General features: G+C 40.4%; 1 protein-coding gene across 15 annotated transcripts in view; it reads left to right on the top strand.

Moving 5' to 3' along the window:
- plekha7a (pleckstrin homology domain containing, family A member 7a) overlaps window positions 1-27167 on the top strand; it is a 153728-nt gene that overhangs the window by 88834 nt on the left and 37727 nt on the right. For all 15 annotated transcript variants that reach the window (XM_071491647.1, XM_071491690.1, XM_071491608.1 and 12 more), the window contains 3 exons: window positions 14920-15037; window positions 23739-23843; window positions 25853-25925. In XM_071491647.1, coding sequence (XP_071347748.1) covers window positions 14920-15037; window positions 23739-23843; window positions 25853-25925 — 296 coding nt within the window. The remainder of the gene's footprint in view (window positions 1-14919; window positions 15038-23738; window positions 23844-25852; window positions 25926-27167) is intronic.

Below are 27167 nucleotides of genomic sequence, written 5' to 3'. Positions count from 1 at the left end.
TCTGTCACCATCTCATTGGTTTCCCATTTCCTGTTCTCTCTATTTCCATTCGTCCCACCCAATCACTTCTTCTGCCATTATGCTTTTCCTGCCTTCCCTGCTTTTTCTCAGGACCCTGCCTGCTTCATTCTTTCCTTCTATTCCTTTGTATTTTTCCTTTACCTTTATTTTCACTCCTTTATCCCTCTTCTTTCTTTACACCTGCATCTTGCTGTTTTTCTTTTGTGTATAATTTTGAATGTATCAATTAATTCAAATTGACTCAAATTAGTTCAGTTTAATTCAATGTTCTTTTCATTTTGATGTGTGTGGTAATTCGGAGACAATTAATGTGAACTTGGATCCAAATAGTGTTAGAAAAACATCAGAAATCACATGTTTTTTTACTCAGTAAAAAAGTGATGTGTATAATTAATGCTTTTTTTTCAGCATTGAAAATAGAGATTATATAGTCTCTATTTTTCACATGTGGGCAACCAATGCATCTCTGTCAGCCTCTCTTTTCTGGCGCTGACCACAGACACAAACCTCCCTGTGCTGTCATGTTTTTGTTATGTATCCTCCGTCGTTGGTCACTGAGCGTCAACACCTCGTGGTCTCTCTCTTTTCACTCTTTTCTGTATAGCATGTGTTTTTCTTTTACTTGTGCACTTTCTCTCTGCATCACTCCCCCAGCTTACCATGCTCTTCCCCTCTTTTCCCCCTCTCTCTCCTCCTCATTACATCTCCTTCTCTTTCCCTCTCTCTCCTCCATCTCTCTGTTCTAGTCGAGGTGGGAGCAGGTTACATTTCTCCTCGCTATGTTCCGATGGATCTGTCTTATTAGCAGCTGCGTAGGCGTGAAGCAGGCCTGTCCAAACTGCTATGATAATGTGTCAGTGCCAGACACACACACACACACTTCACCCATTTGTGTGTGTGGATATGCGTGGCTATTATACTTGCATTATATTCACTCTCAGTGTAATATTGCTGTATTACACTCAAGGATGTTCTTTGCTGTGATCTTGCGAGGCACAAAGTGCCGACTCCATTATCACAGTAAAGGAAGTCATCGAGGATAATGCATTGTGGCTTTGGAAGACCAATTAAATTCACACCTGAATATTCATTAAAGAAGCAACCAGAAAGAAATCACAATGTATCAGACTGATTGGCTGGAGACTCAGTAACTGTTCTATATTTAATTTAGCCCTGTTATGTTTTTTTAAGGGGTTTAAATATGTTTGGTGTTTGATGCTGACCAAACTGTCTTAGGCTATAGCTTCAAAAATCAATGCTTTAAATTAACCTTTTCAGCTAACTTGGGTCATTTCCCAACATGTGTTACTTGGACCAAAAAATATGTAGCTTGTTTTTAAAAAGCCTAATTTTACCCACAATATCTATAACATATACTGTGAACCTCAAAAGACCTTAAATTGCACTTTGAATGCAGTTGCAAAGTGGCAAGTACTTGGAAAGGTAAATGTATGGCATAAATTTATGGTATAAATTTATGAGATGCTTTGATTGGTGATTGTGTGTTTTTCAAACTTATTCTGAAGCTGCTGTCAACACTTTCATCCCCGTGTGCAGAATAGCTGCTGTGTTTCTTCAGCAACAAGGGGGTGAAAATTAGCTGGTTCACCCAGGTGTTGTTTCCATCAGTGCTGATCGGAGCCAAAGTTGATAAATACCTGCGTCTACTGCAGAGTCATGTGACCTGGGTATGAATACCGATTGAACCCTTTTCCGTTGCTGGCAAAAGCCCGATGTTAGCATGTCTTAGCGGGTTTTCTGAGCAGTGGAAAAAGGGCTTTAAACTACTGTATTTCTTTTAAACTGAAATTTGTTTTTAGTGCTATCTTGCAAATAAGGTTGTCAGTCTTGATTGTCTCCTCACACAGAGGAATCACTGAAACTGTTCTTAACAGACACATCTGTACTTTTTGAGTCAATAGGGATGAAATTTGAAGCCTGTCAGGGTCCAGTGTATTTGGGGCCTTTCATTGGGAGTGGGATTGCTAAAAACCTGTTTAATCATAGTGCATCAGTGCCAATAATCTCACATTGTCCTTGTTTAATTCCATTCATAATAGTGGATTATAATATTTGTATTATGAGTTCAATGTTTGTATGTAAATACTCATGAAATTCTTTTTATCTAACTACAATGTAACTTTCAAAACAAAGATTATGTACTTACCATTCATGTATGTAGGAGGCTTCTGTTAGCTGTGAACCCTAATTATCCAATTACCATCACCAGCACCACTGTAAACATGCAAGAGAAACCATTTCAGCTGTTGCCCCAGGTGCTATCAAGAACGTCTGTTGTGCTGCTGTTTAAAGCTTCAAAGAGGCTGCGGTGAAACAATCGAGAGCTCTTTCTCAAACTTTTATATTCATTCAAGGATGGAGCTTTTGCTCGACCCAGCTGGTCTATTTCAGCATCACCCTGCTTCACATTCATGTACTTACACATACATTCATACCTTTTGCTGTCGGCCACTGAGCCGCTCAGCTGGAGCGCAGCTAACCTTTAGATTACTGCCGCCCTGTCAACACCACATGCTGGCGCACAAGTTGTGGAGTTCCCTGGAACTGATATTCTGGTTTATATCTGCCACCTCCAGCTCTGGCTCCGCCTGCACCAGAGTGCCCCCCCCCCCCCCCCCCCCCCCCACCCCTTTTTTACTTTTTTATTTGATGTCAACGTCAACTTTGATGGAGGCATAAGCTCACAGGCCATCAAAGCAGAGATGAAACTCCATCTGAGAGCGTTATTAGCAGCAGGGTGTGGTGTGTATGTGTGTGTATGGGCGCTGGCGTCAGCAGGGCTGCTCACGAAGGGTTATCACGGATTAAAGGGGCTAAAGTGTCAGGACTTTACAGCTCCTAGGAGTACGTTATCAACTCTTATTTTGGCAGCAGGAGAGATGGAATAACTTCCTTGGCTGCTGCTGTCCAGGTCTCAGTATCTGTCTGCATCTCAAGTGTGTCTAAGTCTATATTCGCACCATGTCTGTCTTCCTTCTTGTCATCAGCTCTAGAGTTGTGGAAAACCTGAAAATTTGCCTCATTGAAACTAGTGGAATGTTTGGTTTTCCTGGGTGGCTTGACGAAATGTCATTTTTAGGTTTCTTAATGTGTTCCAATACATGTTCTGTATTATTTCAGGCTTTATTGTTAATCCTAATAAAGATATTCATCCAGACTTTTTAATTTCCTGCACAATGTTTTGTGGGAGCATGATAGAAATCTCTCATCTCCTGTTTGTCAAACAGTAGTCAAGATTTAGAACAAAATCCTATTTTTTTATTAATTTTCTTTTTGTTTAATCTTGTTTATTTTAATTATGGTAATTTTTACTGCCTCGACTTCTGAACTGATTTTCCTTGCAAGCATCTTGGGAACTTTTTGTCAACTTTGTCATGTCCAGCTCAAATAGAAGTGAAACAGAGGGTGCCTGCCTGTTGTAACTTTTCACTATATGAATGGCGATGAACTGAATTCCTGGCTGGCACTTGGCATATCTCTCCCTTTGTCACATTTGTCTCTTTTAAGTCTTCCTCCATGTTACTCCCCACTGTCTGCCTTTATGTTCTCCACAAGCCCTTGTCTGTTCTCCCTCTAGCTGTCCACATATTTTTCTGTCTTTGACCCTTCCCCTGCTCATTGATATGGGATCTGCTGATTTAAAGGAAGCTACGCCAGCAATGTGATGAGTGCTTTGCCAGGGGTGCAGCATGGCAACGCTTTGGTTGACTGTTGCCATAGCAGCAGTGTGGAATTGAAACCGAGGGATACAGCTGTCGATGGAATGTGTGGTTGGGTTAAAGAGCGTCTCTCTCTGAGTATTTAAGACAGTGTAAGCCTGGTTCATTTAGCTGCTTGCTTTTCTGATAATCGAACAGTGGGGACAGCAGTTATTAAATAATCTGTTTTCATCATTAACTAGTCATCATTTTAAGAAACATGGGCTACATGTTTAGTCTAGCTGAGCATGAGCAGGAGGAAACTGCTGCCCATGCTCTGCACATGTTCCCAGACGTAGCACAGATACTGGTGGTGAGAGCAGGTTTTGGTAGAGGTCTCTGTTCCAGCACAGTGGTATCACCGTGACTGAGACTGTCCCCCTGTAAAAACCAAGCACATAGGTTGTTTGTGCAGCAGCTTATTATGACCCATAGTTACGTATTATTGTCAGGCAACATCTAGTGGCCTCAGTAATTACGACAGATGTCTGATGATGTAGTATAGCGAGTGACAAAGTGTGTGTTTGGAGGAGGATGGATCAACAAAACACAGGATTATCACACAGGAGATTTTGTACTTATTTTAACCCACTGTCTTTTCTTTCTAGCTCAACCTAACCACGTCCTGAGCCTTCCATAAGGTTAGCTGCATGATTATTTGGTAACCATGACAACCAAGGTCTCGCCGTCATAGGGGCGCTATTTCAGGAGACAGCCCTATGGATCATTGTCAGGATAGGTGGAGCCAAAACAGAAAACTGGAGGAACTAACAGATAAACTGACACAAGGGAGGCAAGGGTAATAGACCGCAGGTGAAACACATTATGAGGGGCAGACAGTCAAACTGGAGGGAAACAGGCCAAAGACAGGAAGTAAAAAACAAACAAACAAAAAAAGTCCAAACAAAGTGAATTAGAACTAATTTAAAAAGTCCAAACATAAAATGTCCGTCAGGGCAAACCATGAAAATTGTATGCGAGAGTTGGAGCAAATGACCGACATGGTTGTTTGGGTTGGTGGAGTTGTTGCTGTGAGACTCATGTCAACCAAAATGCTGAACTTTTTCTTTAAGGCACACACATCAACTCTCAGGTCTGTAACCGACAGAGACTGTCACACCAAGTTTTAAAAGTTTAAAAAAATGACAGAACAACTGATGGCCAAAACAAACGACAAGTCAGTCACCAATGAAAGACTTCCCTGCAGAGGTACGGGCGTGCAGCATAAGACAATTTTGCCCCATCAACATCATCATCAACATCACTCTGAATGATTTGTTAGGACAGAAGTGTCAGGGAAACAAAACTTAAAGTGGAAAATGGAGATGCAGTAGGTGGACTTTTTTTTTTTTTTTTTTTTGAGAATTTTTATGGCAAGTAATATTCTTCTGAAATGAAAAAAAAATGTTTTAGTTAAAAGTGACGGGGAACTGAGGATAACAGTGTGTCAGTGCTAAAATATTGTGTTTTTGAATATGTTTTGAATTTGTCAGTTTATACAGTGAGAGTCTGGCTGTATTTAAATGTCAGCTGTTCCTGTGTGGGCTGCCAACAACAGATTCTTTTCCCCGTATTTCATTGCTGCTGTATGTGTGTGTTTTACATGTGGCTGTGGTTGTGTAAGTTTGCCAAGTTTTTAAGTGTCTTGATTGACTTTTCCTGTGAGTTATCATTAAAATAAAGTAAAAGTCTTGTTGTAAAATGTCAGAATCCTTTCCACAGTTACTTTTCCCACGTGATTAGATCTTCCTCTTTGCCTGTTCGTTCACTGCGTGGCTGCTTTTTCCTCCCACAGACAAATGACCTGCTTTGCTGCTGAGTAGACAATAAATGACCTCCAACCCGTACTGTACTGTCACTCTTGACTCATGGCCAATATTGCTGAGTGAGATTAATATGCAATATTATTTGGATCTGGGTTCCTGCCCTATCATACTCTCACTGAGCTGCTAAGTGCCCGTTGTAAGTGTTGGCCGTCCTTATTTTCTTCTCCACACAGTAATTTATTCACATCAGAGTTGGAGAAGCACAATGTACATTTCCAGCAAGACCAGAAGGAAAATGGCAGAAGGGTTTTGCAGAAGCTGAACATTGTGTTTGCTCTGTTTGTCTTTGAGCCGTCATCAGTGATATTTGGTCCCGTGTATATTTTAATGATGGGCTGTGAGTATTAGGCTTGCACAGTTTATTTTCAAGCTTCTAACTTTTGAAGTCACTTCAAAGGATTGTCTTTGGGTTGGGGTAGAATAACAGCCCCGTGCATTTTGGGTTGATGAGTTGTATTCTCTGAAGTGATTGCCCCATAAGGTTCCACCCCTGCATCACTTCCTTTCATTTGTCAAAATTTGTTCTTCAGTGAAGTGTTATTAAAAGGGTTCTCCAGTGGTTTAGTATTGCACTTCAATAAAGTTGGGTGACTCTTAAGAGACAGATTAAAAAAAAAGAAAAACTGAAGCAGCAAAGACCAAGATATCTTGATTCTTATGCCTCTGCTCCAGCGACAGGGCCAGAGGCATTATGTTGTCTGTCTGTAAACCCTCGGTTCAGTTTGCTGTCACACAGAGGAAAATTCAAGTTAACCAAAACACATCACTGCAAACCACCTGAGAACATTCACTCTGCTGATTGGTCAGATTGTCTGGAGGGAGCAGGAAAGTAAACACAGGAAGAGGGTCATGCACTCTGGACTGTGACGTCCTACACAGCATAGATCAGCATCAGAAATGACATTGTTTCACAGCTCTAATATGTATCTGGGCAGTTTACCAACGTACTATCCAACACAGATTTGCTTTGGTGCATCGTCATAATGCTGTACAGGCTCTGACTCTGTGAGGACGTTTGAGAAGGATGGAGCTGATGTTGAGGATGTACAACGACATGCTAATGTCATGTCTCAGCATCTAGCTCAAACTTGTAAGTTCACCTGCTGGTGGGATCGGATCAAGTGCAGAACTCTTTCACAACAAAAATGAACTGCTCCAAAGTTCATTTGGGATTGGAGAACACTCTTCAAATGGGTCACGGTGTGATTGTTTTTGTCCGCACCTGAGTGTGGTAACTGTTTCCACACCTGCCCACAGCAAGGGAGAAAACGAAGCAGGGTTTGATTTAACCAGACTAAAATATGCAGGTGTGAAAGCACCATTAGACTCAAGAATGAACTGAGCAGAATTTAGAAGTCAAAGGTCAAGGTCAACAAATTCTTACGCTAATTATGACACAATTTAACACAACTGCCTAATAGGATAAAATGATGAAGTGAGAATTTTAGATCCACATGGTCAAAGGTCAACGTTGCTGTGACATCATGATATTCTGCAAAAACCCTTCTGGGCATTATTCAGTGTAACTCAGGAACAGAGGGGGAGATTGTGACCATATATTCTGCTACTTGACAGATTGGCAGTGGAATACCAACCACAAGGCAGTAATTCTGATTAGTCTCTGGTATAGGTCAAGCTTCGGAGTGACAGATTTATCCAGATTATTATACATCACTGCATCGCTGCCTGCATTGTCTTATGTTGCGTGCAATGGACGCATGGAAGATTGCATGTTTCATTTTGTAATTACTGATCTTCATGATTGTTTTTGTTTATCAAATGCCTTTGTTGATGCCTGTTTTCTGATTGGCCAGCGGTGGATTCTGTGGTACTTTATACTGTAATATCAGATTGCTGCATCTTCAAGATGTTGTTGATTTCTAATCAGAATAACCAGCAACATCACATGCCCAGAATGTTACTGTGTGTGTCATACATAGAAAGGGAGTAAATCATTTTAAACTGGGCTCATTTTGTCTGGTTGTGCTAATCGCCTAAAGGTCAGAAGTGCTGGATTGTAACGGGTTATTTTATAGTTTGAATAATAAGACCAAATCTTGGCAGGGAAATAAAGCAAATCAAGCTTGTGCCTCTACTGTATCAACTATAATCAGCGTGCCCTTGAGCAATGTACTTAATTCAAAGCTGCTCCACTGGAACTGCTTTGTAAAATCCCAGAGTATGATTTTTAAACCTGCCTCACGTTGACTTATTGAATGATGTCTCACAGTGCAGTCACCCAAACTAGAAATGTGATGTCTTTTCTAGTTACACAATCAGACACTCATTGTCGGTTCTCCTTGTTGGTGGTACCAGAAGGACAATACTTACCCTAAGAGTAAGTGTGGAGTCGACAAAAAATTATAATTTGAATGGCAGCCAACTTAGGTTATGATGTTTAATCCATTTTTAAAAGTATGTTATTATCAGATTTTGACACATTACACAAATATATAATAAACAACAACATTTAAAGTAGACTGCCAGAATAAAGTAAGACATGGGCATGGACAGAATGATAAACAGCAAGTAACTAAAGACTTATTTTGAGAGGCTGAACATGTTAACGGCCTGGTACACAAAACAATTTTGGTCTCTACGGCGACAGTTACAGTCACATTGTCATTTCCAGTGAGTGCGAAACGGCAGTATCTGATTTGGGACGACACTACCCTGTTGAACTTCACACACTACAGCAGTGAGTATACTGTGTACACAGTGTACTACATTTGAGTGTACTGACTGAAGTATCTGATTTGAGACGCAGTATGAGAAACCAGAAACCTGTGGGTGACGTCACAGAAGCTATGTCCATCTTACGTTTATTTACATTTATTTACAGGCTATGGTGAAGTCATGCACTGTTTTTATACACAGTGGAAAATTATGAAACCAGTAGGGACACCACCACTTTTTGTTGCTCCTCTTTCACAATAAAAGCACTCTACAGAGGGGCTAAAACACAGATGGAGCTGAAGTTGTTTAGTGGGGTGTTTCAGTCTCCTTTCGTGTTGTCAGTCTTGAATCACTCAGTCTCGTCATCTTTTCCCTTTTTCTTCTTTTTTTCTTCATCTCTCGTTCTCTCAGGTAAATTAGTTTCAGTTTGATTCAGAGAGCTTTGCTGGCTTAGTGAGAATGGTCTGAATTGGTTTTGAAATCAGCCAGTAGACTGAAATCACCATGAAATATAAAAAAGATTTGTAAGTAGTTGAAAAATCAGTAATGAAAGCAGGGTTTAAATAAAGGGATATAGTATAATTTTGATGTTGAGTTACTCTTCACTTTGGCAGGTTGTGGTATAGTGGGTTATCACTTATTTTGCTGTCCCTCTGTGTCCCCTGTCTCATAGCTTCCTCTGGTTTTCTGTCAGTGTGTCCCTTTGTGTTTCTCTCTCTTCTTCCTCCCTGTTTGCTGCAAAGAGGTAAACAGTTTACCACCAACAACCTCATGCTCTTTGGGCCTTTGAAGTGAATGAGTGCTTTGTGTTGTTCTGAACCTCCAGGAACTTTGTTACATATGAATTAGTTCAGGAAAAGAAAGGTCTTCAGTCATCCTGGGTGAGCGCTAGCTGACACTGAAAGGCTAAATTGTGTCCCTCAAGACTGAGTTTCAGAATCTGCTTTCTTCTTCAGCGAAGTCAGTTGAACTCCTATAGAAAGTCACGTTGGAAACTCCCAGTAGAATCTGTGTCCTTCGTGGCAGACAGAGGAAGTGAGCCTTGTATACTACAAAGTAAAAGTCTACTTTCTCTGGTTTATGAATATTTCTGTGAAGAAATCTCTTTCTTCATCTCTCTTTCAGTCTCCATCTCTAATTATTGGTCACTTTAGTGATTCAAAATAGCAAGTGTCTGTCTATGTTTTCCTTTTTGGGAAGCATAAATATGCTCAACATTAGCTCTTTTTTAAAGAACAATAACTTTCACTGATACCAGTCATTTTTTAAAATCAGTTCTTTGCAGTGAATACATTACTTTGACTCTGACTTTGATGAAAATGCATCTAATTTACATTTAATAGTTCCTGACCTTTCAAAAGTTTGCATGAAATTCTCCTGACAGGAGAATGAAAACAGAGCTAATGTCTCTCTCTCTCTCTCTCTCTCTCACTCTCTCAACCCACCCACACCACATCTAAGAGATTTACATTATGCATCTGTAGATAGATGTTGGTAGTGTACCGGAACTGCTGGGTGTGTTGATGTGCTGCACTGCAGTCTGTAATTTTGAGGGCAGAGATTAGAGTCCAGTCAGTCAAGTGAGAAATACAGGGAGGACGGCACCTTACAACAGAATCTTCTTTATAAGAGACCAAAATTTCAGTTTATTTCACATATATATTTAAAGGTCGCATATTATATAAAGTGACATGTCCACATCTTTTTTGTTTATAAAGCAGTTCTCGGTTCTACATTAATACTGTGGAAGTATCAAAGCCTCAGTCCACAGAGAAATGCGCACAGCCTGTATTCACTCAGAAAACAGTCAGCCAATCAGAAGAGAGGATCTGAGCCTCTCTTCTGATTGGCTGGCTGACCTGTTGTTCCTAGAGCTCCAGAGAGAAGCCTGAGAGAGGAGATGTAAAACTACATTGAGATAGTTTTTGGTTCTTAACACAAATATATCTTCTGATGGAGATCAACACTTCAGATAAAACATTGGAAAAAGTGTAAAATATGGGACCTTTAAATCAAACCAATTAGAGCTTTTTTGTTTTCTTGTTTTTTTTTAACTGAAAGAGCAGTCTTCAGTAAAAGAGAAGCCTCTGACACAGTCAATTGTGTTTGCAGAAATAAAATTGCTTAAAATATTTATTTGAAAAAAGATAGAGGCGTGTGTAACAGAGAAACATAGCTCTAGGTAATTAGGTTTGGTTCTTGCATGAAGGAATGCATTACATTGCCAGTGTTTTCCCCTCTGAAACTAATCAGACAAATTTATACATATACTCCGCCTGGTGTCAGCCCACTGACAATTAAAGATCCAGTGTGGAACGTCTCATCTGTCTCATCTGTCTCACCACAGTACGACAGCAGCAATGACGGGGCTGTCATCGTGCAAAGAGACACTGAGCGTAGCCAGCAAGCAGGCAGTCACGTCTGATGGGATTTGATGTCTGAGTTGTGTGTGTGTGTGTGTGTGTGTGTGTGTGTGTGTTAAACCTGAACTGCTCTTTAGATATAATATTTAGATGTCATTCACAGTAGAGAGTAGTCATAAAAAAGCCCCTGACAACAGTAACTTAACTAAAGTCCAACTTTGTGAGATTCATCTGTCTGTGTTTCTGTAACATGACAGTGAAATAATAATAAAAGATTAAATGGTTGGTTTATCATTTTTAATACCAAAATGTGGAATTAAATTTATTAGTTGAGCGCTCATTCAGTCAGGAGTTTGGTGTAATGTGTTTGATCTGTGTATGATGGACACTCATTGAAGACGCACAGTCAAGTACGAGAACCAGTCAAAACTCTCATTTAATGGAGGCGGTTTAAACAGTCGAACATTTAATCCAGTTATCATAACCTCGTTGACACAGGACGAAATATTCAGACTTCTGCGCCTCAGGGGAGCTGATAATTCATCTTCTAACAAGAACCCAGTATGTTTGATTATCAGCATCAGTAATGTGCAGTTAAATCTGTCTATTGTGTTGTTGTTCAAGCTGTGGAGCTGTGTTTGCGAAAGAATTTAAAGGCTTTCATGCTGTACAATGCTGTATCCTTGGAAACCGAAACAACATAATCAACCAAGACATACTGCCTGCCTATAAGATAAATAAGAACCTGACGTCCAGTGAGTGTTTTTTGAAAACTGTGGTGAAACAAAAGCTGAGCAAGCAGTAGAAAAGATTGTTCATTTTTTATAGTAGCCGGTGAGTGCATCTGTTCGCGGTGACGTTTGTTGGGTGTCGCTGTGAGCTGTGCACATAAATCACTTTATGTATGTGTGGGAGGCACCTGTTGAAAACCAGTCTAAGATTAGCAGCGTGTCTCAGACTGAAAAGCAAACCCCTGAACAGAGAGGTTGAACCTTGAACCTGAACTCAGACCTGGGTCTATGATTGTGTTTAGTATAGTAGTAGTATATAGTATAGTAGAACACGGTTCATGAAACCACTGTACAGTATGTTTTCAGAAAGGTCTGGGCGTCAGTGTAAAAAAAATAACTCTGTTGTCACTGATCCCTGAATAGTTTGTTTTGTGGAGCTCGTTCATTCAGTCCTGTGATCACAGGTGACGTAGCTCTGTAGCTGTTTGTACAACCTGTTCTGGCCTCACACTGCTCACATTGATACCTCACTCTATTGTGCCACTGTCCAGTAGTGTTGTGGTGTGACATGCTTTTATTTGTGTTAATAATGGCTGCATGGTCCTCTGTGGGCCGAAAAAGTTATGTCATCTTTTTGGTTTATGAAACCTATTCATGAACTGTTGGATAACCTGACAGTGCAGGGCAGTCAGTCTGAAAACAAGGTTGTTACGTGCTGGTTACTATAAATTGAGATTTGGGAGGCTTTAACCCAGAAATGACCACATATAAAACAGTGCTTAGCAACTTCAGATTATTTTGATTATCAGATTTTTTTCTTTAATCTTACAATATTAGACTGATGGTCACACTTTTAGCTATAATGTCCAAATAGAGAATCTCCCCCCATCTGAAGATGCTTATTATACTTTTATCCATGTTGAGACTGAATGACAGACACTAATAGTCTCACATCAGTCCATGGCCTACACTGTAGTCAGTGCAAAGCACCTGGTGCTGAAATAGATCTCCATCATGGCAGCAACAGTTACCCAAGAATCACTTCCTCTTATTGACTTTGCTTATAAAATAAAAGCACAAGGAAGTTTGCTTTTTTTGACTCTATACTGGCGACAGTCAGAGCTGGATTGTCCATCCATCCCTTTCTTGTGGACACGATACCTCAGTAACACCTTGAAGGAACTTCTATAAATTTAACGTAAATGTTCACTTGGACTAAGATGAGCTGATTAGATATAGGCGGTGAAGGTCAAAGGTCAAGGCCAGTGTGACCACACAAAACTTTTTAACATTTACTCAAGACTTCACACAGCAATTATTTATACAATTATTCCACACAAATGTTTAGTATTTTTTAGTATACTGTGGATAAACTAGTCTGAGTGGTGGAGGCATACAACCAGTGCACAGCACTGCTTAACTGTGAGGTGGTAATTCTAGTTCTGTTTTCTTTTTTTTGCAGCAATGCTTTGTCTCAAGTTATTGTGAGCTTTTATTCCAAAAAGTTGTGACAGGAAGTTCCAAAGGTCCTGTTGCTTGCTTGACAGACCCCTGAAATAGCGGATATACGATGAATATAAAAAAAAAAACACCATGTCTGTAAATCAGTCAAACGTATAATAAGTAACTGTTGGCCACAGCAACATACATGTGAACAGCAACAAATTCCAGTTGCATTTTTATCAATCAATTTCTTAAATTAGCCTGTGATTATGTTCTGGCCGCCATCTAATGAATTAGAAAAAAATTGCCCTGAGGCCAAACTTACTTATGTCTGATGAAGAAGATCAGATCTGGATTTCTGGATTCATAATAATCAAATTCCAAAATCTGCCCAATCTGTAGGGGAAATAGACGTTGAAATGGATCACTAAGGCTGTTCAGACACATTAACTTATTTAATTACATAATTCGGGGTAATTAGGGCAAAATTCTTCAAAAGTTGTTGACTCAGCATTCCTCTGTGATGTCCCTGCTTTGAGACTGTAGTCTATCACCAGTACCCCCCTCCCAACTCCCCATATTATCTGTTTCTCTCTGAGGCATAAAAGGCTTAGTGCCATGAAAATGCTTCCAAATTTTCATCATAAAACATAAAACAGATTTTGATCCAGTGCACAACTCATTTTTAAAGCATCAAAAATAATTTAAAGAAAACTTCAGTGTAGAGACTGGTGCTAATTTATCTTTTTGAATACACTAATGCAGTCTGCTGCTGTGTGCTCTTTTATTTTTCTGCTGTGAATCTGGTTTGTGAGTCTATTTATCAGCCTCCTGTTGTGAAACGGTCATCTAAGGTAATAGGTCTGCACTAACCTGAGGGTGTGAAGGGAAAATAGATCTTGAGTGCGCGCACGCACACACTCACTCACACACACACACACACATACACAGAGGAGAGATTTTATTCATTGCCCTCCAAGGTGTGTGCTGTGGGGACAGGGGGAAAATTAAGGACATCCTACCTTCAGGTCATTCACCTGCCTCACCGTCAGATGTTGGCTGTCTGGTTTACACACACACACATACTTATTTTCATTTTGAGGATACTCATTGACATAATGCATTCCCTAGACCCTTACCCTAACCTTAAAGGTCCAATATTGTATAAAGGTAGATGTCCATATGTTTTTGATTATAAAGCAGGTCTAGATTCTATATTAATACTGTGAAAGTATCAAAGCCTCAGTCCACAGAGAAATGCACACAGCCTGTATTCAGACACTGAGCCTTAAAACCAGCCATCAGGAATTCTGTAACTTTGTGATGTCACAACAAAACAGTCACCACTCTGAGCCTTGCCCCAAGCCCCGCCCACCTGGACCCATCATCCAACCTTGCAGGATTTGGTTTCTCTGAGTGTTTACCTGAAATCTGTCATATTTTTAATAAATCACTCAGAAAAAAAGTCAGCCAATCAGAAGAGAGACTCAGATCCTCTCTTCTGATTGGCTGACTGACCTGTTGTTACTCGAGCTCCAGAGAGAAGCCGGAGAGAGGAGATGTAAAATTACACTGAGATGGTTTTTGGTTCTTAAAACCACAAATATATCTTCTGATGGAGATCAACACTGAAAAATGAAACGCTGAAAATTTGTAAATTATGGGACCTTTAACCATCTCAAATAAAGGCCCACTCTGATTCTAACCTGAACTCCAAAAGTAAATCTTAATCTGTTCTTTGCCTCCAGACAATTCTCTGTCCTGACTCTTCCTCTTAGTTATTTTACTTCCATCTCCTCGAAATGGGCCTGATGATAATAAGCTGTGATTCACACAGTGTAATAATCACAATGACAAGAAAATATCAGTACAGAGTCAGACTGAGACTTCCCCTACAATAAAGCTGGAGATGATTGTGAAACATGAGTGGAAAGAAATTTAGAGCCACACATCTTTCTCTCTCTCTCTCTGGTGGGCATAACCATGACTGCAATGCTGGATAATAGGCCCAGCCACCCAGTTCTAAAAAGAAAAAGAGTGACATAATGTACTGACCCATGTTCATAAATGCTATACCAAATTTGAAAAAGGTGTGCTTACCCTTGTGTGTGTGTGTGTGTGTGTTGTTGCTGTTGTTCAGGCCGCAGGGTGCTCGTATGATGTCCAAACCGGCCGGTGAGCAGCTCTCCAGCACCACCATCAGCGAGGCCTCCACCGCCATCACCTCCTCCACTGTGGACACCACCTCTGCCTCTAAGGTTAGCCTGTGTGTGTGTGTGTATGTGTGTGTGTGTGTGTGTGTGTGTGTATAGCTGCTTCATTGTCATATGTTAGGATGGGGGCTAATTTGGGGACAGATGGGAGATAAACCAGGGGTGTGTGTGTCAGTCAATATGTGATTTTATGATAGTTGTGTACGTGTGTGCATATTAATAATGCAGTTTCATAGGATGGGTGTAGTTTGATTTAAATGAAATTATTGAGTGTTGTTCTGTCAGAAAACTGTCTGCAGCTGCACCTCAGTCACTGCCACATGGTGGTGACTTTACCCAGTGATGAGAGGCTCTTTAAAGGCAGTAAATAAAGCCTTTAAGTGTTAAATATGAACTCAGGTTGTTGAGACATTCTCTAACATTGAGCCTTGTCACACAGACCAAGTAGTTGATGAAATACTTGCAATGGCAGAGCATGTTTAAATTCTTCAGTCTCCAAGCAGAGCTGCAAAGGTTAGAGTCATATCTGTATCAGGAGAGTAAATCACCACAAAAACTGACATAACGAGGTCAGTTATCATCCAGGGTTTAATGTTGGTTTAAAGAGACAGAAGGGTGTAGAGTAGAGAGCAAGTGACAAGAGAGTAAATCGACTTTACTTCGACATTACATCAGTTGTCAAAAGTTGCACAGATCCATTGTATCATCATCTAATTAATTAATATCCCTGTTTCTCAAGGAGCAAATGGTCACAATGCAAACATAAAAGACAGTGTAGAGGCAAGCAGAGAATTAACAGTCAGCTCAGCGCTGGTCTTGTATGCTAACATTAATTGTTTTGATGGGTGAAGTCAAATGGACTAATGTGGTAACTGCTGTTAAAATGTTGAACACAGCACACTGTTTTAATGAGTCTCAGACCCTCACAGTCCTCTGACACTGTCTTAGCCCTGAAGCTGACAGATGCTCCTCTGCCATCAGGCTCTGTAAACAGCGGGGAGTCAAGCCTGAGGTGCTTCAGCTAGTAAACACGGTCACCTTTAAAACACTGAATTAACATCACGTCTTGCTTTATTTTGCTCTGGTTTGGCGTTTAACCCCAGTTATCTTAAATGATTATATCCAGCTGTCTCCTGCTCTTCTTTGTTTCCATGTTCACATTAGATCCACAGTATATGAGAAGTCTTAAACACACAGCGTGTAACTTCTGCTGCTAGGAGTCTCTCAATCAAAACAATAACAAAAAACTGCATTTAGCCTGGGATCATGGGCATTGTTGTCTTCCCCACCATTGCCATAAGCTTCTCCAGGTTTGGATTCCTTCAGTGTCAGTCGTTCAGGGTTTTTTTTTCTACGGAGGTCTCCTTCTCTCCAAAACAAACAGCCCAGGTTGATTTGAACTGGGAAAAATATTGAATAAAGCAGCTTCACATTTAAAGTCAGTGTTCCAGTGTCGGCAGGCTCTGGACATCAGAGAAGTGTTGGGAACTGAGACTGCTGTTAAGCTTTTTTTGATTATTTTTCTGATAACTTGTGATCCAGACATTCAGGTTTTTAACAGCAGCCGAATTATCCACAGAGGTGTCCTCCTCTTCATCAGAAGCAGACCAGAGGTTTAAAACAGGTGGAAACATCAAATAAAGCAATTTCACTTTAAAAACCAGCAATTCATCAAAGCTCTTTGATGGACAAAGGACGTCTTGGAGAATCTGGGAACTGAACTGTCTAACATTTGCTTTCTTCTTTGATAACTTAAGATCCAGACATCCAAGGACTAAAATCCTTCCTCTGGTTAAAATACAGCTGAAAACAACCAAGGTGAAAAAATAGTATATCCTTAAAGTCAATTTTGACCTGACACATGCACATAGGGGATATGACATCACTGACAGGGGACCAAATGAAACAGACTGTTAATAGATTTCTCTCAAAATTGCTGTAAACATTTGGGATAATGTAAGTACACAATTTAACAAAATATATAACAAAGGTGTAGTAATTTTTTTCATGTGGATAACTTACATATTATAGCTTTAATAGCAGTACAGAAGCCCTCACCACTGACTGACCTGGTTAGCTGCTGTTTTCAGCTGACTCATGCCAGCTGTGGAGGCTGGATGGTGATTATGATGAATGGGGGTTCAGAGGTCTTCTGTGTTTGACCGTGATCCAGAACAGACTGGCAGGAATGAGGGCACGAGGCTGAATTGGAGAAAGAGGAGGAGGGTCGGTGGCAGTGGGCTCAGCGTAGTTGTAGGTTGATTAAAGCAGGGTTCAGAGACGGGCAGGTAGGTCTGATGTAATTACAACAGGCTGCTCCCTGTCTGTCATACAGGAACAGAGGGACCGTTTTAACATAGAGGGCTGCATTGTTTTTAACATTTTCTGTCAGTCTCTTAAGTCTCTAACAACAACTTGTCTTGTGTGAGATTAGTGCATATTTTATAAATTATTTACAACATGCAGCTAATTACAGATTGATGAACCTTTCAGTGCGTTCCCGACACAAGCAATAAACCTCAGTGATAAATAGATTTGGTTTCAGTTTTACAGTTTATCTTCCATCTCTGCTTCTCTTTTGCTTTTTCTTTGGCCTTGTCTTTGTCTATATTTGGTTATATTCACATTGCAGATTTTTTTATGCTGAAGTAAAATGTGGCTTGTGTCAGGTTTGCTTTATCTCACCACTCATATCAACTCTAGGACATAACCCACACACACTTTCCAGCATCAACCGATGGTGACAGCTACAATAAAACAAGACACAGTTAGATTTGTTTTGGAGCCTTTACTTTTTCTCTCCACTCTTCACCCTGTCTTACTGTCCTTCAAGCTGTCATTGGCTCAGGCAATTTGCTGTTGCTGCCAAAATAATGAAATTCACTGAAGCGAATCAGTGTAAGCGATGCTGACGAATTCAACGTTTCAACGTTCAGCTTCCAAATGCAGATCTCAGGTAGGTTATATTACTTGCGATTGGGAAAGATGGCCAGATAGTCTTGTTCATTCATTTTTCCTCTCGTTTTCCTTGGCCCACTTTCTTCTCCTTGTCACTTTGCTCTCTCTCAGTCTATATGTCACACTCCCTCTCACTCACATGCACAGCTCCACAGTGGCGTGAAATCTCATCCGACCCTATCAACAGGTGCGGCGGGACTAAGATTGAACATGTGTCACCGGGTGCGGCACAGAGATGACAGGGTATCTATCACAATGGCCTGCTGCCGTTTCCACGCCTCTTGTTTTCCTGGCCCGCAGCCCTCCCAGGTGCTCTGGCTCATCACCCCTGCCATCGAACAGCAGGGAAATAGCGCGGAGGCCTCATTCTGGCAAGAAAAACTCTAAACAAAAGAATTCTTGTCTCAGAGGAAAGATGAGTCATTCGTGTCCCCCTATGCGTTGCATCAAGAAATGAATCCACATTTTGAGTAAGTCACATTCATTCCGCCTCTGACACATCATCAGAGGGAGCGCTGAGGCAGAAATCATCCCATTTCTCCCACAAGTTATGTGTCACTATTCTCCTTTGAGTGCTTGTGTTCTCTGTCGCTGGATGCATATTTAGTGATGTTCTGCTCAGCACAACGTCTTTGGGATTTATCAAAGCCGGTGTCATTTAGGAGATCCTTCTGGGTCCCAGTTTGCCTCCTCGGTTCCCTGCCTCAATATTTTAAAGTAGCTTTGTCGGCTCATTAACAGTAAGTGCTGCTTTGAGCATTTAAACCAACACGTTCCACAACGAATGATTACCCAACACTTTGTTGGTCAATGATCGGGTAAAGGTAGGAAAAACTGCTTTAATTACTCCCATTAAGGTAAAGCTCCTGCCCCCTATTGCTGTCATGTGCTTCAGTCTGACCAACACACTTTTTTAAAAATCAGTAATCCTGCTATTTTTCTGTTTCTGCTATTGTGGTTTTTGATTTTGTTCAGTTTGGCAAGCTTTACACTCACACAGTTGAACACAGTGATGAGGAGGAGACTCCTTGTGCTGAGCAGCTCACATTTGAAAATCCATTTGCTGAAGGATTTTACCTCTCTCATCACATTGTGTTCCTGACCCCGACCTTCAAAGTCTTGAATTAGGCCGTCTCTAAGCCACGCTAGCGGCACAGCTCCGGGGTCTGTCGGTCCATCGCCTTGCTCCATGCTTAACTATCTCCACAACTGCTGGTGAACTGCCATTAAATCTGGTAGAGGTGTCCATGGTGTTATCCAAAGATGAATCCTAATGACTTTGATGATCCTCTGACTTTTCATCCAGCACCATCAGCAGATCAAACATTTCACTCACAGTATCTCGTCAAATATATCGATTCATCATGGGAAATATGCTAGATCAGCAAGTAAATTCATTACTGATTAGTCCATCAGTTTTTTACAGTTAACCATTTGGGCTGTAGCAGAGGTCACAAGTAGGCAGATTGTTGTCCTATATGGACCAGGACCTACAGCCTTTAAATGATTGAGAATTATTACATTTTTACAGAGCGTTTCTATTTCAACAGGTGCAGTTTTTCTAGCCTTTATGTTACTTGTCACATGATGCTACTCAACCAATCACTGCGACTGGAGTCAGTCAGTTAGATGAGACGATGGACAACTATGGAGAAATAAGTGGGAAACATGGGAGATAAGAGGGAAAGAAAGAGAAAGGAAAAAAAAGGGAAAATCAAGCTACATTTTTTAATTTCATTTTTTTAAAATGAAGCACTTCATTTTAACATGCACATTTTTCAAAAGCTCTGTTATATACTTAATACTTATTACAGCGTTTATTTTCCTTGAAATGAGATTAAAAACATTTAATAATTCTAATAATGTTTATTAGAGAAGTTATTTATAACCCCTCCAGTCCTTTGTCTTGTGATGGCTATAATTCCTCCACTTTAACCCTCTCCCCCCAACCTTCCAGGCCTTGGCTATAGGGAATTTCGCTCTACTGGACCTCTTTGAATTTTAATTAAATACCGCTGGTCTACAAAGTGTAAAAAAAAGAAAAAGAAAAAATCCCATCACAATCTCCAAGACTCTGAATAACGTGCATTTCCAGCTGCCTGTTGTTCTGTGGATTTAGAGATGCCAAACATTTTGAAAAAAAAGTTGAAATATGGCAAAAAAAGGTTTTTACGCTTGGCTGAGGTGGAACTGGTGTTGTGATCACAGTGAAATGCAGTGGAAAGAGAGAGACCGTATCAATCATGAGGTCAGATCAGATCTGTGTGGACTGAACAGATGCTGTATGTCCAGCATGATTTCCAACAACATTTTCAAATTAGTTATTTACCTCATCTTGTTGAGCTTGCTTCTTCTGCAGTGGTTTACAATGACAGCATTCAAAAACCCAGTGATATTCACTTTACGTTAGCATTAATGATATTAATTAGTTGTATTTACATTAGTATAAAACACAGAGCAGGAAATTGTCTCATTTGAGAAGCTTGAACTAAATAATGTTGGACATTTTTTCTTAAAAAATGATTTTACCAATGATCAAAATCATATAAAATGTATGAATCATGAACTGGGTGATTGTTTCAGTAAGAATAACCCAGACTGACTGAGCTACCGTGTTCCCCTGCTCTCAGCTGCTGTTATCCACTGATCAGATCCACTTGAACAGACTGGGATTAGGTGTCTAGTGTAAATACACCTCAAACAGTTTTCTAAAGGGAGGGGGGAAATGTACCGCTCTTGTTTGATTACCTCACCCTCCCAGATAATTCTCGTCTGGCTGGGGATTTGAACCGGCAACCCACAGGTCTCAGGCAGGGCTCTTTAGGCTTTTAGGTTTGTCTGATCCTGAGTCATTAATGTAACAAATAGCTGCTCTACACCCTGAGTGGCTCACCTACAAGACAGAGTGCTACTTTGCAGCAGGGACCACAGTCTGTTCCACAGAATTACCCCCAGCCTAAAAATAGACCACTGCATCACACACACGCACAAACACACACACACACACACACACACACACACACACACACACACACACACACACACACACACACGCACACATATATTTGCAGACACAAACATACAGGCAGAGACAAACATATTAAATATGCACGGACATACATACACCTACTGTATATTTACAGATGAGGGGCTCCAGTGTGACAGTGTGGGAGCCGCTCTGTGTCTTTGCATCATGCTTGGCTTAACAGCTTCCCTCTAATTAGTGAGTGTGTTTGCTGTTTTCCAGCTGTGAAAGCCTCCCAGTGCTGCTGCCAGTCCATACACACACTCATGCAGCCGTCACACCAAATCTTTTATTATGATAACAGAGTGAGGGAGGTGGCGGTTGGTGTGTGTGTGTGTGTGTGTGTGTGTGTGTGTGTGTGTGTGTGTGTGTGTGTGTGTGTGTGTGTGTGTGTGTGTGTGTGTGTGTGTGTGTGTGTGTGTGTGTGTGTGTGTGTGTGTGTGCGCAGTGCCAGGGGGAGCTGTCTGTCTTCAAAGGTTTTTAGAACAGAGGATAGTGTAATGATATTTCATGAATATGTGCATGCAGTGTATGTTTGCTGGCTTATACAGCAGGCAGGGATGCACCAACACACCAACATAACAACACAATAACACAACAACACAACAACACAACAACACAATAATAATGCCAGAACGTCATGGTTTGCTGAGAGAGAGACAGCCAACACCCGTGCAGCTCTTAAATGTGTGTAATGAGAGATGAATCAACGTCAGAGCCTTTGTACAGCTGTCACAATTATAGCTCAGTGGGCAGGAACAGCAGCAAATACTATCAAACAGTTAAACACCTCTAATAGACCTCAGTTATCTTTCTATTGACTCAGCTGAATCTTCATCACAGAATCAACAATAACTGGATTCTTCCATAAAATAATAAATAATAACAAAAAGTTGCTCCCTTGTGCCAGGTTGTATACACTGTATATACTGGTTTTATATATATATATGTATATATATATATATATATATATATACATACATACATACATACATATAGATGAAATGAAATGAAATAAAAAGTGTCTTCTTCATGGTTAACTCCAACGCAACACATATTAACAACTGAATGGCTTTAATGCGTCCTTCTCTCTTTCTTCTGTATCTCACTGGCTGACTCAGAGCTGTAGTGATCGGCTGAGCAGTGTCACATGACCAGTGCCGTCAATAATAGCAGGGATGTAGTTTGAGTTCATCTTTATACATAAATCTGTTCTTGAGAACTTTCAGAACTCTTCAGTTGGAGTACAGCTTCAAACACCATTGTATAATTTCAAATCCACCAGCTGACTGGAGCCTCTCTGTGTGAACCATGATTCTCTTGTGTCTGGTCGGATTTTATTTGCTTTAGGTTCAGGTGTTTTCAGTCAAATCACCCATTTGCATCACAATGGATGTCACATTAGAAGAAAAGTGAAGTCTTGTGTCAAAGTCTTTCCTCCTTAGTATAATTTTGCAGCTGCAAGACAAAAGCTGCAGAGTCTCACCTTAAGGTGGCACCTCAAATAAATCTTGTTCTTTTATAAGGCCTTTAGTACGTGGTGCATTTAGATAAGTTCACATACCTGCACATATCGTACACACAATGCACAAAGAGTGGGTGACACAGGGGCATCAACTGTGGCATCATACTGTTGCCCCCAGTGTTTGTTAATCCGGCCCTGCTCTCCCCCAGTGGGAGCTGAGAGGCTCTGCAGTGATCCTGCACAGGATCAGCAGGTCATGATAATAGATTTTATATATATATATATATATATATATATATATATAATGCATATGAGTTCATTAAAGTAATTAGTGTCCTGACCCTGGTTACACTGCTCAAATATTGAACCTATTGAAACCTGAGCTGAAATACTGAAGCACCAGTTAGTGGTGACACATACACTGGCTATTTTTTCCATACTACCAGAGTCTGTTGCTGCTGACGGTGAAGCATTCTGGGAGTTATTGCCCCCCTCTCTTTGTTGGTGCCGTTCAGGTTCACTGCCCAGACTTTTCAGCAGGTGACTGTGTGGCAGTTGAACCAGTGATCTGCAGGTCACAGCCCACTTTTCTACATGACAGTCCACAGATGCCAATAAATGTTATAGTGACCACGGCTTGCACTGTCATGTTGTCCGTGCTCAAATAATGGCTGTAATTATGCAACAGTTAGAGCAGGAAAAAGATTGTAAGTAAGACTGAAAGGCCCAGACAGTCAAAAAGAGAGCGAGAGCTGTCAGCTTCCTCAACCATAGCACTGCTGCAGACAGTAGATCAGTTAGAACAGTACACATTGTCTTTGGTGTCATCAGATACATAATTAACCATTTAGCACTGCAGCTAAATGCTAACATTTGCGGCTGGGCAAACTGTGTGTAAAAACTTGCTGAAGAAATGTGGGGGTGCTTTTTACAGTACTGGTGCAGTTAGGTTCTCTTAAGTGTGTTTATCAATTTTTGGGATGAAGGATTTGTGCAATTTAGTAATTTGATTCTCTGTTTTATTTATAATTTAATTTAGAGTGAGAGACTATTTTCTTTCTAATCTTCTTTACTTTGGTATTTATGATCATATATAATTTTGGTACTAACTGAGGAAAACAAGAAAGGTCAAGCTTCAGGTGACAGTTGTTAAAACGGTAACAAAGTTATGAAACAAAGTTAAAATGGGTGTGTCTTGATTGAATTGTGCGATAGTGTCATCTGTCATCTTGCTGTGGTCTTGGATCATGTTTTCTTACACCAGATGAAAACCTTCGACACCTGTTTTGTGTGTGCAGGGCTCCCGCTCCAGTGGCAAGGTGCACAGCTTTGGGAAGAGAGAGCAGGCCATTAAGAGGAACCCCAATGTCCCGGTGGTGGTCAGAGGATGGCTGTACAAACAGGTGAGGACACACACACTAGCATCACTCTGACCCTATCATATAGTACATATCAAGACAGACATTTAACTTAGTTTGACCTTTTATTGTGACATATTCCAAAATTCAGACTTTGAATAACTACTGTGCATGCAGAAAATATTTTCTGAATGCTGGACGAAGGTCGTGGGCTGAGGCCTTAGTGAACTGACTCCTGGCTACGAAAACCTGCTCTTTAGAAGCAGAGTGTCACTTAAATAACATGTAAACTTGCAAAAAGATAACTGCAAACAGATACTATATACAGTAGTATCAACATGACAGATTAAGGTTTGAGGTTGAAAACAGGAGGGAAACTCAAGGTATTATAATGTCAATACATAAATACAAAACTTTAACCTCTTTATTTTTATTTCACCATAATAATACACTCATTATTAACACTGCTTTCCAGGGAGTCCTGAGACCATGCATTAAAAACAAATAATGTACATCATAGTGTTAAGAAGAGCCTTAATTGATGGACCTAAGACTGAAAACCATCATTTTTATTATCGAATTATATATAAGCTGCCATTTTTTATTTATTTTTGCAGGAGAAGTTGTTGATATGTATTGTCTTAAATATACATAATATGTATATTATATATTATATACCAGAACATTTTTAAAATTCCCTGTCAAAACCACCAAAAGGTCCAAGGTCACATTTTCAGAAACCAACAATTAAAAACCCAAAGATTTTCAGTGTACAGTGATGTAAAACAGAGAAATGGAGCTGGGACCAGAGAAAATCACTGAAATGATGAATCAATTAACAAAATAGTTGCCAGTAATTTTTCTGTCGATCAACTAATCAACCAGTCGCCTGATTGTTTCCCCTCTAAATTGAGCTATACTTCATAGCATTTAAGTGAGTAGCATAGTTCTTTATATATCGTATGTTGATCATTAATTACAATATTGGTAATTTTATCAGATAATTACAGACACAGCTGAGATGAGACATTACCAGATAATGTGAATGGACTGATCAGGTACCTTCCTCTGGATATGACTGATAGACTGTCAGTGTCTCTTTTACACAGTAGGATGAGTTCCAGCTTTAGTCTTGTAATATTTCCTCCAACGGCCTAGTTTTGTTTTTTTTGTTTTTTTTTGCTTTGGCAATATAGAGCACCTGCTGTTGATCACAGACAGGCTGTTACTGGAGACTGTGTTTATTTAAAGTTATCTGTAGCTGGCATCGTCCCACTGGAAAGCTCTTGGCCTCCATATGAGATACATAAGTGAGCGATGTTCCTGCAAAGCAATCACATTTTAATGACCACACACAGAGGTGTACACACACAGATATGCACAGTGACACAAGCAGAAATGTACACGCAACTAAATGCACAGCACCAGTGACCAGGATCCATGCATAGTGCCAGCAGGGGCATGAACGTGCACACATTCACATGCAAGTAAACCTATGCATGCATGTACACAAGTAATCACAAACAACTACACACACATAGATGCACACTATCACAACCAAAAGGACTGGAAGCCATTTAGTCCCTCTCATTCCCACACACTGGTAACACACTGGTTGTAGCTTCACAGATCTGGGTTTGAGGTGATTTCATCCCTCCTGTTTCTCCTCTGCTCTTCAAGCAGCACCATTATCAGCCAGAAAACATAAAAGACGAAATGGGCAGTAAAGCAGCAGTGGCAGGCCCAGCGAGCCGGCGAACGAGGACAAACGATCGCTCCCACCTTCCCTCTCCTTCCTCCTCACTCTCTTTATCCCTGCTCCTATCCACCTCACTCTTCCTTTCATTACTTCCGTTTCATTGCTCTATCCATCGCTGCTCCCTTCTGTCTCTTTACTTTTCAAACTCTCCCATCATCTTTCTCATTACTCCCTCTCTCTTTCTATGCATGATCTCTGTCTAGTCTTTCTTGTTATCTCTCCAATCTGTGCTGCTTTCCATCTCATTATTCATTCATTCATTACTTACACTCTTTACCCCTCTTTCTCTCTACAGGACAGCTCTGGGATGCGTCTTTGGAAGAGGAAGTGGTTCGTTCTGGCAGATTTCTGTCTGTTTTACTACAAAGGTGAGTCTGACACACCTTTGAAAAAACAAAACCACCTCTGCAGCCTGTAGGCCTGAATCTACATGTCACTAGCTGAATTTGGTGCAATAAAAGCTGAATTCACAGTTGATTATTTTTAAAGACCTCCTCTAATCAAGTGTTTAACCTTGTACATATGATGTTTTCATATAACACAAGACATATAATGAGCAAAATCATTTCCACCTTGAACTGCAGTGAACCAATGACAGTCTCACAAAAAAAGATTCAGACAGCCAGGAATTCATACGTAACCTAAGGAACCTGGGTGTTGATGTGGGGCGGGCAAAATAAACCCAAAACCTTGTCAGAACAAAGCAAGAGTTTGCATTAGCACAGCCACTGACACTGTGTCAGTCACTGCAAGTTACAAGCTGTCGGGAGAACAACTTTAATGTTTAATGTTACTTACATACCACTCATCTTAAAACATGGTACCTTTTTAAGGACAAAATCAGTTTTTAATTTTCAAATAACAGGAAAAAGAATATCACCTATGCATCACTGATATTGTATCATTTTCCCTTTGGAGTTAGAGGGTATTGTGCTAAATGTGCTTAATGAAAGATGGTCAATGAGCAGGAAATTCCATTTAAATTATCTTAACTCAGGGCCCACTTATAGGCCTTTTTCATGTTCCAGTCTTCATCAGTGAATGAAGTTTGACAGAATGAATCACTTTATGATATAGAGATATAGACGCTGGCCTGTACAGATACTTGCATAACTTAGGTCTAATCCAGGTTATTTTGGTTTGCCCCTGATGCGTTCACTGTGTTTATGTTCATTAATTCACTGTGAAACAGAAGAGCCGTTGCAGTAAGTGGAAGATCTGCAGTGGGCAGGAGAAAACAAGCAGCAACTTTGCCACCACTGCTCCTGGCTACCACTGATTTTACCAACCCGTACACCCCAGGCTATATACCTAGCTTAAAAAGAGGAAATGATTAGTAATATGAGAAGATTAATATAGCAGGTTTTGGTAACTAGAGTCATAAATATTGTTTATCGCTCCAGGTCGGGTAATCAGACTTGACTGAATGTGATGTTTCTCTTCACTGATCTGTTTCCTCTCTGCTGGTGAAGAGGTGAATCATTAAGGGAACCCGGGTTGGCTCCTGTCTCGTTTCCCATGGTGTGGTTTTGTGGTTTCTGTGGTTGCCATGGTCACACAGTGAGCTGTGGCATCAAGCTGGAAAAGTTGAACCATCATAAACTCCGAAG

Source organism: Trachinotus anak, unplaced genomic scaffold, assembly GCF_046630095.1.
Source record: "Trachinotus anak isolate AG129_WGS33_773 ecotype Australia unplaced genomic scaffold, CSIRO_AGI_Tana_v1 ptg000002l, whole genome shotgun sequence".
Taxonomy (NCBI): Eukaryota; Metazoa; Chordata; class Actinopteri; order Carangiformes; family Carangidae; genus Trachinotus; species Trachinotus anak.
Note: the sequence above shows the minus strand (reverse complement) of the source record. Positions and strands in the feature narration are given on the sequence as shown.